General features: G+C 43.1%; 16 protein-coding genes across 16 annotated transcripts; 9 read left to right on the top strand and 7 right to left on the bottom strand.

Moving 5' to 3' along the window:
• Positions 1-6: 6 nt before the first annotated feature.
• Positions 7-912, bottom strand: HK407_01g00830 (aldo-ketoreductase; the record flags this gene model as incomplete). The annotated part of the gene is made up of 1 exon (XM_060420085.1): positions 7-912. The coding sequence occupies one exon, from the start codon at positions 910-912 to the stop codon at positions 7-9; it is 906 nt and encodes a 301-aa protein (XP_060277647.1).
• Positions 913-924: 12 nt separating this feature from the next.
• Positions 925-1,611, top strand: HK407_01g00820 (uncharacterized protein; the record flags this gene model as incomplete). Its single annotated transcript, XM_060420084.1, has 1 exon — positions 925-1,611. The coding sequence occupies one exon, from the start codon at positions 925-927 to the stop codon at positions 1,609-1,611; it is 687 nt and encodes a 228-aa protein (XP_060277646.1).
• Positions 1,612-1,641: 30 nt separating this feature from the next.
• On the top strand, positions 1,642-1,932 carry HK407_01g00810 (uncharacterized protein; the record flags this gene model as incomplete). The annotated part of the gene is made up of 1 exon (XM_060420083.1): positions 1,642-1,932. The coding sequence occupies one exon, from the start codon at positions 1,642-1,644 to the stop codon at positions 1,930-1,932; it is 291 nt and encodes a 96-aa protein (XP_060277645.1).
• Positions 1,933-2,066: 134 nt separating this feature from the next.
• On the bottom strand, positions 2,067-2,585 carry HK407_01g00800 (uncharacterized protein; the record flags this gene model as incomplete). Its single annotated transcript, XM_060420082.1, has 1 exon — positions 2,067-2,585. The coding sequence occupies one exon, from the start codon at positions 2,583-2,585 to the stop codon at positions 2,067-2,069; it is 519 nt and encodes a 172-aa protein (XP_060277644.1).
• Positions 2,586-2,646: 61 nt separating this feature from the next.
• HK407_01g00790 (ubiquitin-conjugating enzyme) lies at positions 2,647-3,126 on the top strand (the record flags this gene model as incomplete). Its single annotated transcript, XM_060420081.1, has 1 exon — positions 2,647-3,126. One exon carries the CDS (start codon positions 2,647-2,649, stop codon positions 3,124-3,126), a length of 480 nt encoding a protein of 159 aa, XP_060277643.1.
• Positions 3,127-3,136: 10 nt separating this feature from the next.
• Positions 3,137-3,538, bottom strand: HK407_01g00780 (uncharacterized protein; the record flags this gene model as incomplete). The annotated part of the gene is made up of 1 exon (XM_060420080.1): positions 3,137-3,538. The coding sequence occupies one exon, from the start codon at positions 3,536-3,538 to the stop codon at positions 3,137-3,139; it is 402 nt and encodes a 133-aa protein (XP_060277642.1).
• A 179-nt stretch (positions 3,539-3,717) lies between these two features.
• HK407_01g00770 (uncharacterized protein) lies at positions 3,718-4,131 on the top strand (the record flags this gene model as incomplete). The annotated part of the gene is made up of 1 exon (XM_060420079.1): positions 3,718-4,131. One exon carries the CDS (start codon positions 3,718-3,720, stop codon positions 4,129-4,131), a length of 414 nt encoding a protein of 137 aa, XP_060277641.1.
• A 58-nt stretch (positions 4,132-4,189) lies between these two features.
• HK407_01g00760 (uncharacterized protein) lies at positions 4,190-4,810 on the top strand (the record flags this gene model as incomplete). The annotated part of the gene is made up of 1 exon (XM_060420078.1): positions 4,190-4,810. The coding sequence occupies one exon, from the start codon at positions 4,190-4,192 to the stop codon at positions 4,808-4,810; it is 621 nt and encodes a 206-aa protein (XP_060277640.1).
• A 293-nt stretch (positions 4,811-5,103) lies between these two features.
• On the top strand, positions 5,104-5,670 carry HK407_01g00750 (uncharacterized protein; the record flags this gene model as incomplete). The annotated part of the gene is made up of 1 exon (XM_060420077.1): positions 5,104-5,670. The coding sequence occupies one exon, from the start codon at positions 5,104-5,106 to the stop codon at positions 5,668-5,670; it is 567 nt and encodes a 188-aa protein (XP_060277639.1).
• A 113-nt stretch (positions 5,671-5,783) lies between these two features.
• Positions 5,784-6,437, top strand: HK407_01g00740 (uncharacterized protein; the record flags this gene model as incomplete). The annotated part of the gene is made up of 1 exon (XM_060420076.1): positions 5,784-6,437. The coding sequence occupies one exon, from the start codon at positions 5,784-5,786 to the stop codon at positions 6,435-6,437; it is 654 nt and encodes a 217-aa protein (XP_060277638.1).
• Positions 6,438-6,520: 83 nt separating this feature from the next.
• HK407_01g00730 (uncharacterized protein) lies at positions 6,521-6,838 on the top strand (the record flags this gene model as incomplete). Its single annotated transcript, XM_060420075.1, has 1 exon — positions 6,521-6,838. The coding sequence occupies one exon, from the start codon at positions 6,521-6,523 to the stop codon at positions 6,836-6,838; it is 318 nt and encodes a 105-aa protein (XP_060277637.1).
• A 125-nt stretch (positions 6,839-6,963) lies between these two features.
• Positions 6,964-9,129, bottom strand: HK407_01g00720 (trehalose-phosphatase; the record flags this gene model as incomplete). Its single annotated transcript, XM_060420074.1, has 1 exon — positions 6,964-9,129. One exon carries the CDS (start codon positions 9,127-9,129, stop codon positions 6,964-6,966), a length of 2,166 nt encoding a protein of 721 aa, XP_060277636.1.
• A 139-nt stretch (positions 9,130-9,268) lies between these two features.
• On the bottom strand, positions 9,269-10,075 carry HK407_01g00710 (uncharacterized protein; the record flags this gene model as incomplete). Its single annotated transcript, XM_060420073.1, has 1 exon — positions 9,269-10,075. One exon carries the CDS (start codon positions 10,073-10,075, stop codon positions 9,269-9,271), a length of 807 nt encoding a protein of 268 aa, XP_060277635.1.
• A 117-nt stretch (positions 10,076-10,192) lies between these two features.
• On the top strand, positions 10,193-11,215 carry HK407_01g00700 (uncharacterized protein; the record flags this gene model as incomplete). The annotated part of the gene is made up of 1 exon (XM_060420072.1): positions 10,193-11,215. The coding sequence occupies one exon, from the start codon at positions 10,193-10,195 to the stop codon at positions 11,213-11,215; it is 1,023 nt and encodes a 340-aa protein (XP_060277634.1).
• A 55-nt stretch (positions 11,216-11,270) lies between these two features.
• Positions 11,271-11,762, bottom strand: HK407_01g00690 (uncharacterized protein; the record flags this gene model as incomplete). Its single annotated transcript, XM_060420071.1, has 1 exon — positions 11,271-11,762. One exon carries the CDS (start codon positions 11,760-11,762, stop codon positions 11,271-11,273), a length of 492 nt encoding a protein of 163 aa, XP_060277633.1.
• Positions 11,763-11,902: 140 nt separating this feature from the next.
• On the bottom strand, positions 11,903-12,979 carry HK407_01g00680 (uncharacterized protein; the record flags this gene model as incomplete). The annotated part of the gene is made up of 1 exon (XM_060420070.1): positions 11,903-12,979. One exon carries the CDS (start codon positions 12,977-12,979, stop codon positions 11,903-11,905), a length of 1,077 nt encoding a protein of 358 aa, XP_060277632.1.
• Positions 12,980-13,088: the final 109 nt, after the last annotated feature.

Here is a 13,088-nt window from a genome sequence, read left to right as displayed (position 1 = left end):
AACGATTTAATCAAATCTTGATTCTCCAAAAGATGTAGGATCAACGTATCTGTGGATGATATCAATGCCATCAATTATATGCATGTCTTCTTGGTTGAGAGCCCTTAGATCCATGTTTTCTTCTAGATGCTTTCTAGAAGTGCTTTTAGGAATCACACAAATGCCCTGCATTGCAAGATAGCTCAATATTATTTGCGATGGCGAGCACCCGTACTTCTCAGCAATCATTCCGATTGTCTTGTCGTCCCGTATTTTCAGGCTGCAATCGGCAGTAGAGCCAAGAGATGAGTAGCTGACTATCTGAATGCCGTGCTCGTGTAGAAATTCAACAAGACCTGTTTGCTTCAGGTACGGGTGCAGCTCAAACTGTGAAACTGCAGGTTTTATCCTGCATACTTCAAGAACCTTCTTGGTGTTTTCAATACCAAAGTTTGAGATTCCTATTGACCTTGTACAGCCTGCATCAACAAGATCTTCCATCTTCCTCCACAGCAGCACAGGATCAAATACACCCAGCCGAAACCTATCCTGGCCAAGTATTACCTCTCCATCTGCAACAGGCTCGAATCTGACTGGCCAGTGAATCAGGTAGAGATCAACATATTCGAGCTGTAGGTCTTCCAGGGTTTGCTTGATAGCAGCCATTGGATCATCATGCGAATCATTCCAAAGTTTGGATGTTATAAACAGGTCTTTCCTTTCAACCACGCCTTCTGAGAACAGATTGTTCAAGATCTGCCCTATTTTCTTCTGGTTTCCATATATATGTGCAGTGTCGATGTGCCTGTATCCCAGCTCAATTGCATTTCGTATTGAACACTCAAGGACGCATGGATCTACAAGCCCCCATGTTCCAAGGCCGATTGTTGGAATATGCAATCCATTGCTAAGCTTCTGTGTTGGGAGAATCATTGTGGGATATGCATGTGTATATTTCTGGATGCGATGTTTCCAAATATAGAATCGTGCGCCATCATGCTAGACGATGCGGTATACGAGGTGCATACTGCATGCTACCCCAACGACATGAATGACGATGATAAGGAAAGTGTATTCCAGATGATGTACAAATGCAACCGGCCGACGGTGAAGGCCGAGGTTGTGGCGTACTTCAAGGGAGAGATTGGGGCGACTGCAGTGCAGGATATACTTGACATTCTTGAGAGTGAAGGATGCTTGATAACGAAGATCTATGGAAAGTCCAAGGTGTATCTGGTTAATCAAGACTTATTTAGCAAAGATGAGGATGTAGAGCTTGATAGGGAGGTGAGCGAGTATGAAAGCAAGCTTGCGATGCTGAAGAGCGATGCGGAGGCTGTTGGAAAGGAGATTGAGTTGTTTGGCAAGATGCTGCCGATTGAGCAGATAGTTGAGCAGATTGACGCGACTAGCGCAAGGATTGAAGAGAACAAGAGAAGACTGAATAAGCTGCAGAATGACGAGATTGAGGTTGATAGCAAAGACATGGCAGCAGCGAAGAAAGGATATGAAAAGGCGGTGTGCACTCTGAAGAGGATGAAGAAGATATTTAATGAGGTGATAGAGAAGCTGTCTGAGGGGCTTGACATGAAGAAATCGCTGCTGTATGAGGAGATTGGAATTGAAATGTGAGGATTTATTTTTGAGTCGTGTGATCCCTTGATGCGAGAGAACAAGCCAATAATCATAACAAAGGCAAAACAAGATGGGCAAGGAAAGCCAAAAGCAGCGAATGTGCAGGATGTTGAGCTGAAGATGGTTGATAGGAGGATGGGAGAGGCGATTATGAATGCTAGAACGAAGAAGGGGCTTTCGAGAAAAGACCTGGCACAGAGCATGAACAAAAACCAGTCTATAATTGACAGTTGGGAACGAAGCGAAGCAGTGTATGAAGAGAAGATGGCAAAGGAGTTTGAGAAGGCCCTTGGGATTAAACTGGAAAGAAGGGAATAATAAATGATGTCGTATGAATTTTACTTGTTTGCCGCCTGGGCTTTAGATATAGAATACCGGAATTGCTTATGATTTATTATTAGAGTGCTACCCTGCTAGTATACGGCATGAGCATGCATTTGCTTTGAAATAGATCATATGCCTGTTGGTTCGACGGAGTCGTCGGGTACAGGAGGCACGGTAATGCTTTGGATCAATGAACAATTTCTGTCACGCTGCTCATCGTAGTAGTTTTCAATGAAGTATTGCCTGTTGTTATTATTTTCTATACACAATGAATAGACCAATGACACGGTTGCTTTGTAGTGAGCTTCACTGAAGTCCAGATAGTTGAATATTCCAAGGGTTTTGAATGCATTCTGCACGTCTTCTATGTGTCTGCATGCATCGGAAAGCATGACTGCGCTTGAGTTGTATATCTGCTTGTCACTCAGCAGGCCAATCAACCGGGGAAACATTCCTTGGATTTTTGGATTCAGCACTGCAGCACCATTCGAAAGAACAACCGATAGCTCGCATACAAGCAAATTCCTTTCATCAGGGCACACAGAAGCATCAATGTCATTCAATGTATCTTCAGTTACAAATGGATACGGATTCACAATCATATCGATGCATTCCTCGTCCTCTTTTGTCAGTTTATCTCGTACCATTGGGGTACCAAATTGCAGCGATTATGGAAGGCTACTTAAATCCACAGTGTGTGCTCCCTGCATGTCAACCCTAGAAAGACTGCTGGCAGAGCACGACAATTTAATGAAAAGCAGGAAGTACAAGTTCTATGCAATTCCGCTTGATAAGAAGCCGAGGGGATATGCTGCAAGGTGGGAATGCGGAATACCCGGGCCCAGTGATCCGTTGTATAGCGGCTCATACTATACCCTGCATATAGACTTTCCGAATGATTATCCATTCAGTCCACCCCAAGCAGCATTCAAGCACGAGGTGTATCATCCAAACGTATACTCTACAAACCAAGTTTGCTTAGACATCATTGGAGACAGATGGAAGCCCAGTATGAATGTGATGAATGTCCTCTGTGGGATACAGCAGCTGCTCGAGATGCCCAACACTCGGAGCCCTGCAAATATCGATGCAAGTAAATGTTTCAGAACAGATCCTGAGAAGTATGCAGGCAATGTAAGAGAAAACATCATGAAGTATCACAAAAGACCCGAATGGAAAGGACTGTAATTGTTTTATTTCAAGCTGTGGCCTTGAACATCTCGCTGTTGCTGCTGATGAGCTCCTTCAATTTTTCTATCTTGCTGCCGATTATCCTTCCTGTGTCATTACCAATCGGCTTCATGTTCTGGTCGACCATCACGATTGTAGGGAATGCAGATATTTGGAAGTCTGCACACATGCTGTTGAAAAACGGGCATGTGGAGGAGAATGTGCCGTTGATCTCGAAAATGTCGACATTCAAGTCTTTCCTAGACTGGTTGAAATCTGTTTTGTATCTGTTGATGTCATCCTTAAGGTATTTGCACGGGGCACATCCTTCGACTGAGAACTTTATGAACACGGCTCTTTTTGTGTCCTTTATCTTGCTTTTTAGCTGAGCAACATCGAAGCCACTGCAGTCGTGGATACTGATTGGCATTTGTAGGGGCAAGAATGTTTTGAAATCAAATAGATTGCTTTGTGACAGATGATGTGAGATGAATGTGCAAATGAAATCGATGATGTGTTGTTTGGCTGGTTTGTAAAAGAGCAGCAGGGATGTGCTTGAAGTGGGGACGCATCTGTATGGATGTTAACGAATGAAAAATTTTACCCCTGATGAGTGACGTTTTGGAGCCAATGGTAGAGCCGGAGATAACAATTAAGATTGAGGATGCGCTTAAGAAGGTGTGCATGGTGTCGAGGACGTACTGCAAGCTTAGCAAAGGTACTAAGGAGACGCTCAAGAAGGTTCTTTCTGGGCAGATGAGGTTTGTGATGCTTGCAAAGGATGCAGACCAGAAGATAAAGACGGTTGTGATGGATCTTGCAAATAAGGGCAATGTACCTGTGGTTTTGATTGAGAACAGGATGGATCTTGGACGAATAGTTGGTGTTGTTGAGACCAACGAGGAGGGAAGAAGCATCGGCGGAAAGGGATGCTCTGTTGCAGGAGTCCAGGACTACTGCGAGCAGACGATGGAGGCAGGGCTTGTGCAAGCTGCGCTACTGACAGGGATTTTATCGAAATAAATCCTGATTTACTTATTTGTGTGATTGTAATGAAGCAGCAGCAGGGCGTGATTGATGGATGTGTAAAGGGATTAGGGGCATGAATGTATATACGAAAAAGCGCAGGGTTGTAAACATGAGCCAGGCTAGCACGTCAGGAAAGAAGATGATAATATACACAGCTTTATTCTTTGGGATGACGCTTATTATTATTATTTTAGGAAACAAAGTTCTGGAAAACTCATCTGGCGATGAATCTTCGCATGAATCGCTCAAGGCTGCGAAAAGGACCAATAAAAATAGCACCTCTAGAGTGTCGATACCGCAAATAAATGTCAATGAGAATGGAGAAGAGATGCGCTCAAGCATTTTGTCGATGGATGTTGAGCACATCAAAGCCATCTATGGTGCATTGAGGCATGTATACCAGGACGGAAGGGTTGCAATGGATGGAATCAAAGGGTTTCTGATAAAAAGTAAGAAAAACCGGAAATTGAGCGCTAATATGATAAAATTAGTAGATGGGCTGATCAAATACATTGAGTCGTCATCTGCGGACGGAAAGAAGGGAATTTTAGCTCATAGCATCATGATGCTCAACAACAGTAAGATGAATGCAGTCATAAGTCTAGCAGAGTCACTTCAGACGAAGTATCAGAAGAAGATGATGCAGAGACAGGGCAGAAGGCAGAATAAATGAAATAAACGTGGTTTATATTTGATTTTTAACTATTGTTATTTGTGTAGTATATTCTGCCGTGTCATTTCATTAGGTATATATGTGGGCATTAGCTATTGGCTATGCCTAGGAGCCATGCTGCTAGTGAATACGATTCAGTTGCATCCCATACCTTATGTGCGCAACAGTTAAGGAGATAAGACGTATTTAGTAAATACTTTGGGCAAAAGCGGTGGCTTGATAGAGGAAATCTCCTTTTGCGATTAAAGTAAATTGAATGCAAAGTACTTAAGCTGTTTTTATCTGAGATGTAGATGAGTCGTTCGAATAGTTGCATGCAGCTAACGATGAATGTGTCTAAACTGTTTTATGTGATGGCATTATTTTTGTCTGTAATGTGCGGGAATGCAAGATATTCTGCGAAGACAATACTGAGTGAAAAAGAGCAGGAACTGAAGTGCCATTATGCTGTTGAAAATGAAATATTAGATAGCGAAATAAAATTAGAAATACTATGCATGCCTGAAAAGTGGTGGGAATTCACTGTAGAAAATAATGAAAGCATAATCCTGGATGAAATACTGGATAGAGATACTATAATCGCATACTATGACAGCTATGTAGAAATGTCATACATTCTCAAGGATCTTTCCAGCGATTTTATTATGCTTGTGAATGCAGTTGTTATTGCAGAGAGCCAGATTCCAAAAGATTTTAAGGACATAGTAATGCCTATTGTGGGGTATTTTGCTAAGTTTGATCAGGAAGACTACTACTGCTTTATTGATCTAATTAACTGTTTGGTGTTCACGGCTTTCCACGCGCCTGATATAGCTGATGAGGTGCAAAAGGAGTTGATAGCGCAAAGAAATGGAGCATAAGCTATAGCAATGGATTAAATAAATAGATAGGTTCTGGTTGTTGTTTTAGGCCTATTTGTACGAAGTAATGCAGCAATCAAATATTTGAGAATGCCTGGGGTTTGAGAAGTAGAATGAGAAGTGCTGAAGACAGTGAGGAGTCGAATGAAAAGCTAGGTGGAAAGCGTGTAGAAAATATGAGTGGCTGTAGGGACGATGGTGGAAGGCGTGAAGCAAGTGGAGAAGAATATACATGCAATGGAGGCGAAAATAGAGGATGCACGGTGTCTGCTGGTGAAGATAAAGCGGCGGATGAGTTTGGCAACATTTTCAAGACGAATATGGATATGCAGTGCCTGAAGAGCAAGAAAAGCATTTTTGAAAAGATGCAGAAAGAAGATGAGCAGCCTAAGCAATCCAGGGAGTCTGGGTTTCTGAGGATGCATGTACAAAAGACTGAGGAGCCTGTTGCCGAGACGATTCCGGGCGTTGTTTTCCAAGCAAATGTGAATCTGCATAGGTTCCGTGAGGAATGGGAAGGGATTGGGCCAGGAATTGTGTATGTGACCGATGTGAATGGAAAGCGGTGTTTTTTTATCAGAGATGAGGTGATGCAGACTTCATTTGACTTTCTAGTGAAGTACAATCTCCGTCCAGAGAAGAAGAAGTGCAAGGTATTTGTTGTTATCCGAGAGATGGATGGCGCAAAAGCAATTGAAAGGCTTTACTGCATTATTTTCAAGGATGAGAAGGAGGCTAGCTTATTTTGTGAAATGGTTAGAGTCTGAGACGTTTGCCAAGGAATGGCGAGCAGCTTAACAATCTGGAGTTGGAACGAGAAAAGAAATCGGAGCTGCGGAATGCCCTGTGGATGAATAAGATAGTTGAGATAGGAGAGTACCATAAGAACGTATGTCTTGAGTTTATCCTAATAAAGTGCCTAGAAATAAACAAAACAAAAGACAACGATGTTGTATCAACATGGCTAGTTGGAGATGAAAGCGGAACGATTGAGCTTGGGCTGTGGAACACGGTTTTAAATGCTGGAGATGTGATATGCTTGAATGGTGGATACACATCGCTATTTCAGGGGCGAAAAAGGCTGTTTGTATCCAAGAGCGGAACAATCAGCAGAACCAGGACGTTTAGGAAGATATTCAAGATGAGCGAGGCACACATCGAACTCTGAATTCTGACCGGATGAACTTTCTGTGCAAATCTGAAGTGGGAAGCTCAAAATAAGCAATATCTGCTGCACAAGTATAAATAAACTGAATGGAAGAATTTACTCAAGAATAAGATTTGAGTGCAGCATCACTCAAGAAATCGTTGAAGAAGTTTTCTAAAGCTCTTTGGATTTGTAATCTCATATGCAGCAGATAATGTCTGTAAGTCGTCTTTGTCTTTCCCGACTTTTACTGTGTATCCTTTACACACTTCAAACATTTCTTCATCTGCAACATCGTCTCCGACACATAGAATAAATCCGTCCTCAACAGTCTCCATTGCAAATGACTTTTTTCCGTTTCTAATCTCAACTATGTGGTTTCCTTCCTTGACGCAGTCTCCAAATGCCTGCTTAAGCAACGAGAAGAGTGCCTTGGCTTGCTTTACACCAATTAGGGGAGAGACATTTCGGTAATGGAATGCATATCCTGTCTTCTTGCTTTCAAGCTCAGACCCAGGCGTTCGCTGCAAGAAAAATTGTGCTATTTTGAATGCAAGCTCCTTCTGTGGAAACGACACTCGCTGCCTCCACTGTCCGTCTACTCTGTGGCATGCTCCATGCTCTGCAAACACCTCGAGTTCCTTCGGGAAAAAAAGATCAGAATCTTCAGTACTTCTTCCAGTGGATATCACCACTCTGCACACCTTGCTAAGGTTTACCAACAGTTCTTTTATTTCCTGTGTGGGTGCGGCCATCGGAGGATACGCAACAATGTCAGTAATAGTTCCATCGTAATCCAGCACCAATGTCTTTGTCCTACTGCTCTTGAAATCGTTTATCATTTTTATAATGACGGAATCATCATCATCGTCAGGATTTATGCTTGTTGCATGCTGCATTTCTCCTCTGTTTCTGGAGCAGCTCTTGCCCACAGGAATATCTGCTTGTTGTACCATCTCCAACGACCGCCGTACTTTCAGATCCTTCGGATTCAAATCAATCACATAGTTAATGCCTGATGCATACAACAGATTCCTTATGAAGTGCTCTTTCCACTCCATCTTCGAGGGAATGTCATTGCACATGTGCAGATCTCTCCGCTCTTCATCTGTTTCGCCATTGATCTTCTCTCTGATTTCTCTGGCAACCTGCATGAAATCATACACATTACTCTGAATAACAGGAACACCCAGGAACAAGCACAAATCAGCAACTTCTGGGCAATAGCACACATCACAGGCCTTCAGCAGCGACAAAAGCTCAAGATCGCTTGTTGGCACAAAAACTCTTCTAGTCACATTGTAGTTCACCTCAAGATACTGCCCAAGTCTCATGACCTCGGTCAATCCATCGAGCTTAACAGGCCGTATGCTCAGAAAAACAACAGTGACTTCTTCTTTATGGCATGAAAGGTACGATTCAATCCCAAGAAGATGTGCTTGAGAATCAGACGGAACAACAATCATCTTTTCTCGCTTATTAGATTGGCACTCTCCATCAGATACCGTTGGCAGGCACTCAAGAACCGCATCCTTGTCGAGCCCACGCCTTCCAACTCTAACCAACGGCAGACTCAGATCCTTGTATTCGGGGTTTCCTGCAACAAATCCAGCCTTCTGTGAGACTAGAAGATCAAAGCATGCCTTCGACTCCTTATTATTGAACTCAATGTATTTGCTGCACAGCATAGACAACAAGAGCCGCTCCCAAAACGGGATACACCTGAAAAGCGATGAAAAGGGATTTGCAAAAGATATTCCTACAGGCACATCCTTCATCATCTCAGGAAGAAGAAGCAAGCCAATGTCCTGTATCCACACTACATCGCCTTCTTCATAGATCTCCATCACTTTTTCGCAGCACTTCGAATTGTAATCCACATACTGATCAAACAGCAATGCATGGTCAAGGCTCTTCTGCACAAGATCATATGTATGCCCTTCAAGAGTCCTTCGTATCAGATCTGAATAATACGCTTGATCTTCAAACACAGGGTAGCATTTGTACCTTTTCATCGCATTTCCGATCACTGAGAGCTCATCCTCTGTAAAGCATCGGTGGTTCGAAAGCCCAAGGCGGCCCACAAACCACAAGTCATGATCATCTAGCATATCGACCGACATAAAGTGCGGCTTTGCAAACATACGGATTGAGTCGGCGCTTACCTCGGAAAACTCAATCTGTATTTTGCTGGACTTGTCCCTATGCGGAATGTTCTTCAGTATTTCAGACATAGACTGCTTGATTGCTATGTCTGCATCTGTGTGAGACGCAAATATCGGCAGCTCATCACTAACTATGATGACCTTCATTCATTTGCATCTTAAGATGCTCTAAATACCTAGCAGCCAGAATTCTAACAAATCGGATCTGCACATGTCAAATCAGTAGCTAATCATTTCTTTGATGACCTTAGCAGCGAGGAATAGTTCATCTGCTTCAGAAACACAATCACTTAACCAATCGCTTATTCTTCACATCAATCACAATACACTCTTCTTGCTCCGCTACCCGATTGACTGTCCTTTCGCTCTGGAAATACTCTGTTTGCAGTCCGTATATTTGCAAGAACTCATTTGCCGATCTCCTTGCATTGTCAAGAGTCGAGAAGTCCATCGATCTTAATGATGCAATCATGGATTCAATATCTGCAGTGCATGACCGTTTTATCCTGCTTTGCTTGTACGCTTTGGTCCTTCCATACACAAGAGATCCTTTGACAAAATCAGCCCTGCATAGCAATGCATCAAACATCTCCGCCATGCTTCCCTCGAAATGCCTCGACATCTTTTGCTTTGGATCGTCTTCAAAATACACCAATTCGTCTTCGTGCTCGAACGGATACGAAACGCCGTCATAGCCATTTGACCACACATGCACACTTCCATGGTACTCTTCAAAGATCGAAATCCAGTAATCCAACAGGTCTGCAGGCGTTCTGACTCGTTTAGCTTTGTTCAGCGAACTTCCACTAAACACATACTCATTCTTTGGATGGCTAAAGCATGATGTGATCCTGGGCCTCATGCACTTCAGAATCGAAAGCATGAATCTTCTGGCATGCCCATGCTCATATCCTGTGGAATCCACACATTCTATGTATACACGGTCCTTTATCCTTTGCAACACAACCACAACAAGAAATGTATCCTGGTTCATCAGCAGACACAGATACTTTTTGCCTGCATGGCGAATATGAACACCAAGCGTTGAACTGCCTTCTGCATCCTCCATATACCTTCTTATCTCTGAGTCCATCTGGGGCATATCGAGCCCATAATTGGCTCGGCTGGCTATACAATACAGGTAGTGCATCTATTCAGGTTGCTGCTGAGCAGGAATGGGCGCAAATCAACCAATCACATAAGCCCTTACATGGATTGGGTTGCTGAACTCAATTCCAGAATCGATATGCAAGATGCAAAGTACATCTCAATGCTGTTTGATGCATCCAAGCAATGGTCTAGAGAGACTGACTGCCATGCATTAAACGAAGTGAAGCAGCCATTCGGTGCTCTTCTCAAACTTCATCACGCTGTTCATGCTGAGAAAGCCTATGGACTAATTGAGCAGCTTGTAAACGGCACAGTAAAGCATCTTGGAAAAGAGCATTGGGCTACTTGCATATCAAAAGCAATATTCTACGGAGTATTCCAGCTGAGACAACTCGCAGGTACCAGAAGGATCAGTAGACTGTTATATATCTCACACAAGGCTCTGCTACACGATTCCAACAGCACCTTTTTTTACATTACAAACATGCTTCTTGAAACATACAGAGAGACCGGAGAGCTTGAACTTGCGGAAGATGTGTTCAGAAATACCAGCCCGCCAGTGAACAAAACCAGGGAGTACTTTACGTTTTATTTCTATAAAGGAGTGTTTGCACTGTATTCAGAGCTGTTTGAAGAAGCAAACATGCTATTCAAAACAGCATTTGCATATAGAAGAGGGCAGAAGGCAATTGCACCGTTTTATTTTGTTTCATCCTTGCTCACCAACAGATTCCCTAAACAAAAGTACCTGCAAGCGTTTGATTGCATGTATCTGCTCGAGCTGGCATGCACAATAAAAAAAGGCGAGTATTCCAGCATATGCAGTAATGTTGAAATGGTTTTTGCCAATATCAAGGACTACACTGTGTACAGAGTGCTTATGGTGCACGCCCCATTTGTGTGCCTTGCTAGCCTAATGCATCAAACATACTTGAATCATGGAAGCGATAATAAACTTAAAATACAGAGAATTGCAAATGCAATTGGTGACTCCGACCTCAAAGAAACAATCTGCTTGATAAGCAGTTTGATAAGTTTGGGACGAGTCAAAGGATACATATCGATTGCCAAGATGGTAGTGGTGTTCAGTAGAATAGATCCATTTCCCTGCTCGATCCACTGAAGAATGGCCGATTGTAAATGAATAAATGAGTTGCTAAAGCTGATACACCGCTCTTCTACTTTGCAAACTCCACTGATAGCCCCAGACTATCAATAGCAACACCCTTCAGGTTTCTAATGAGACTAATTGCATCATCCTTCGATGCAACTGTTACAAATGCAAATCCCCTGAATACACCTGTTTCCTTGTTCATAACAAGATTTGGACTCATGAACGAAACATTTGTATGAGCGCCAATCAGCTTGTACAAGCGATCTCTGGTCATGTCCAGCGGAAGGTTTGAGATTTTCACACTGCAGGGTTCCTGACGGGTGATTACTGGAGGTATGTATGCATTCGATACTACCGGTGCTTCAATGACAGGCCTGTATGGTACCGAGCCTGCATCGTTGTCCTTGGCACTTGAATCCACTTCTGTTGTGTAAAGTGTGAATGCAGGCGCTTTGGTATGCTTCATAACACGTATCTTGCTAGTATCTCCAAACGGCTGGAGTTTCTTCCTGGACTCGATTCCTTCCGTATCTGGCTCAAACTTTACTATTTCCATTGGGATTAAAAATCGCTTGCCTTTGTGCCTGCACCAGGAATGTATATAGCAATATGCTTAGAAGAATGGAATGCCGTCTGAATGCATGTATCAGAGTGCAGCTACTGTGTTTTATATTGTTCTTATTTCAATATGTTTATTTACATTCCCAGGTGCTCAAGCACAAACTGTGATACTTTCTTATTCAATGCTTTGCACACAATTCCCCCGGGTGCAAACATCCCTCCACTCCGCATTTTCCTAGCAACACGGTTTGGATAGAACATCTCAATGCCATCGTCCATCCATATTGACAGGCTCGTTTCTTCCCAAAAGGGTCTTTTCAACATCATGTCTCCGCTGCAATCCTCAACAATCGGATCGAATGAATAGCTAGCACAATCTGAAAATCGGCGTTCGTTGCATGGATCACGCTGTTGTAATGAAGCACGGATGCTCAGATCACCAGAAAACGCCTGAGATCCAGGAATATCATTCGGCATCCAGGAATCGTCACAGTGGTGCTTATCTGTGATCTCAGACACATTTATTTGTGTGCACACAACAGCACTTCCGGGATTGTCTGGTTTGGCTTCTGAAAAATCACGGCAAGAATCAGCAAGAGCCCTGCCTACCTTTCTATGCCCTTTGTGCACATCCTTTGGATTGTGGAGTGAAATGTTTGGAATGTGAATGAAGCAGCACCTTTTGCCATATGGACAGCTTCCCTCCTCCCAGAATGTCTTGCATGTTTCTGTCTTGTACTTTGGATGTCTTTGCACATATCTTAGCTCGGCTTCACTGTGTGCAAACTGGCACTTGTCCCCATATTTACAGTAGCCAACCTCTGAGTGGCTCCTACACATTTCTGTTTTATACAGTTGATATTTCTTGTTGTAATGTGGGCCTTTGGCAGAGTGGGTGTATGCGGCATGAGCATCAGTGCCTGTATCACGTGAATTTGTGTACACGTGTTTCTTACTGTGGCCATTCGCTTGCTGCTCTGTAGCCTTATTCGCCAAGAGTGTTGATGAATGAAGGCATGTGCTTCTACGCGGCTGCTTTGGCGTCTCATCGTATGCAGAGCACACACAAACATCGCCTAATTGCGCAAGGTCCGTTTGCCTGTACATGCACTTGCATTTATGCCGTGATTCTGTACCAGGATCGGATATCTGGATGCTGCTCGTTTCTATCTGCCACAGGTTCTCCCTGTGTTTCCCTCCAAATTCATCCATGCACCCTGCTATTGATGCTCTGCTTGATTTGTATCTGATAGCACATGATTAAGAGATAAATGCCTTGATCGATCAGTTAATTAAATCACAAGTACAGATCATGCATCAG

The sequence above is a fragment of the Ordospora pajunii genome (genome assembly GCF_021821965.1).
Source record: "Ordospora pajunii strain FI-F-10 chromosome Unknown Cg_01, whole genome shotgun sequence".
Lineage (NCBI taxonomy): Eukaryota > Fungi > Microsporidia > Ordosporidae > Ordospora > Ordospora pajunii.
This window is presented reverse-complemented; position numbering and strand designations above follow the sequence as displayed.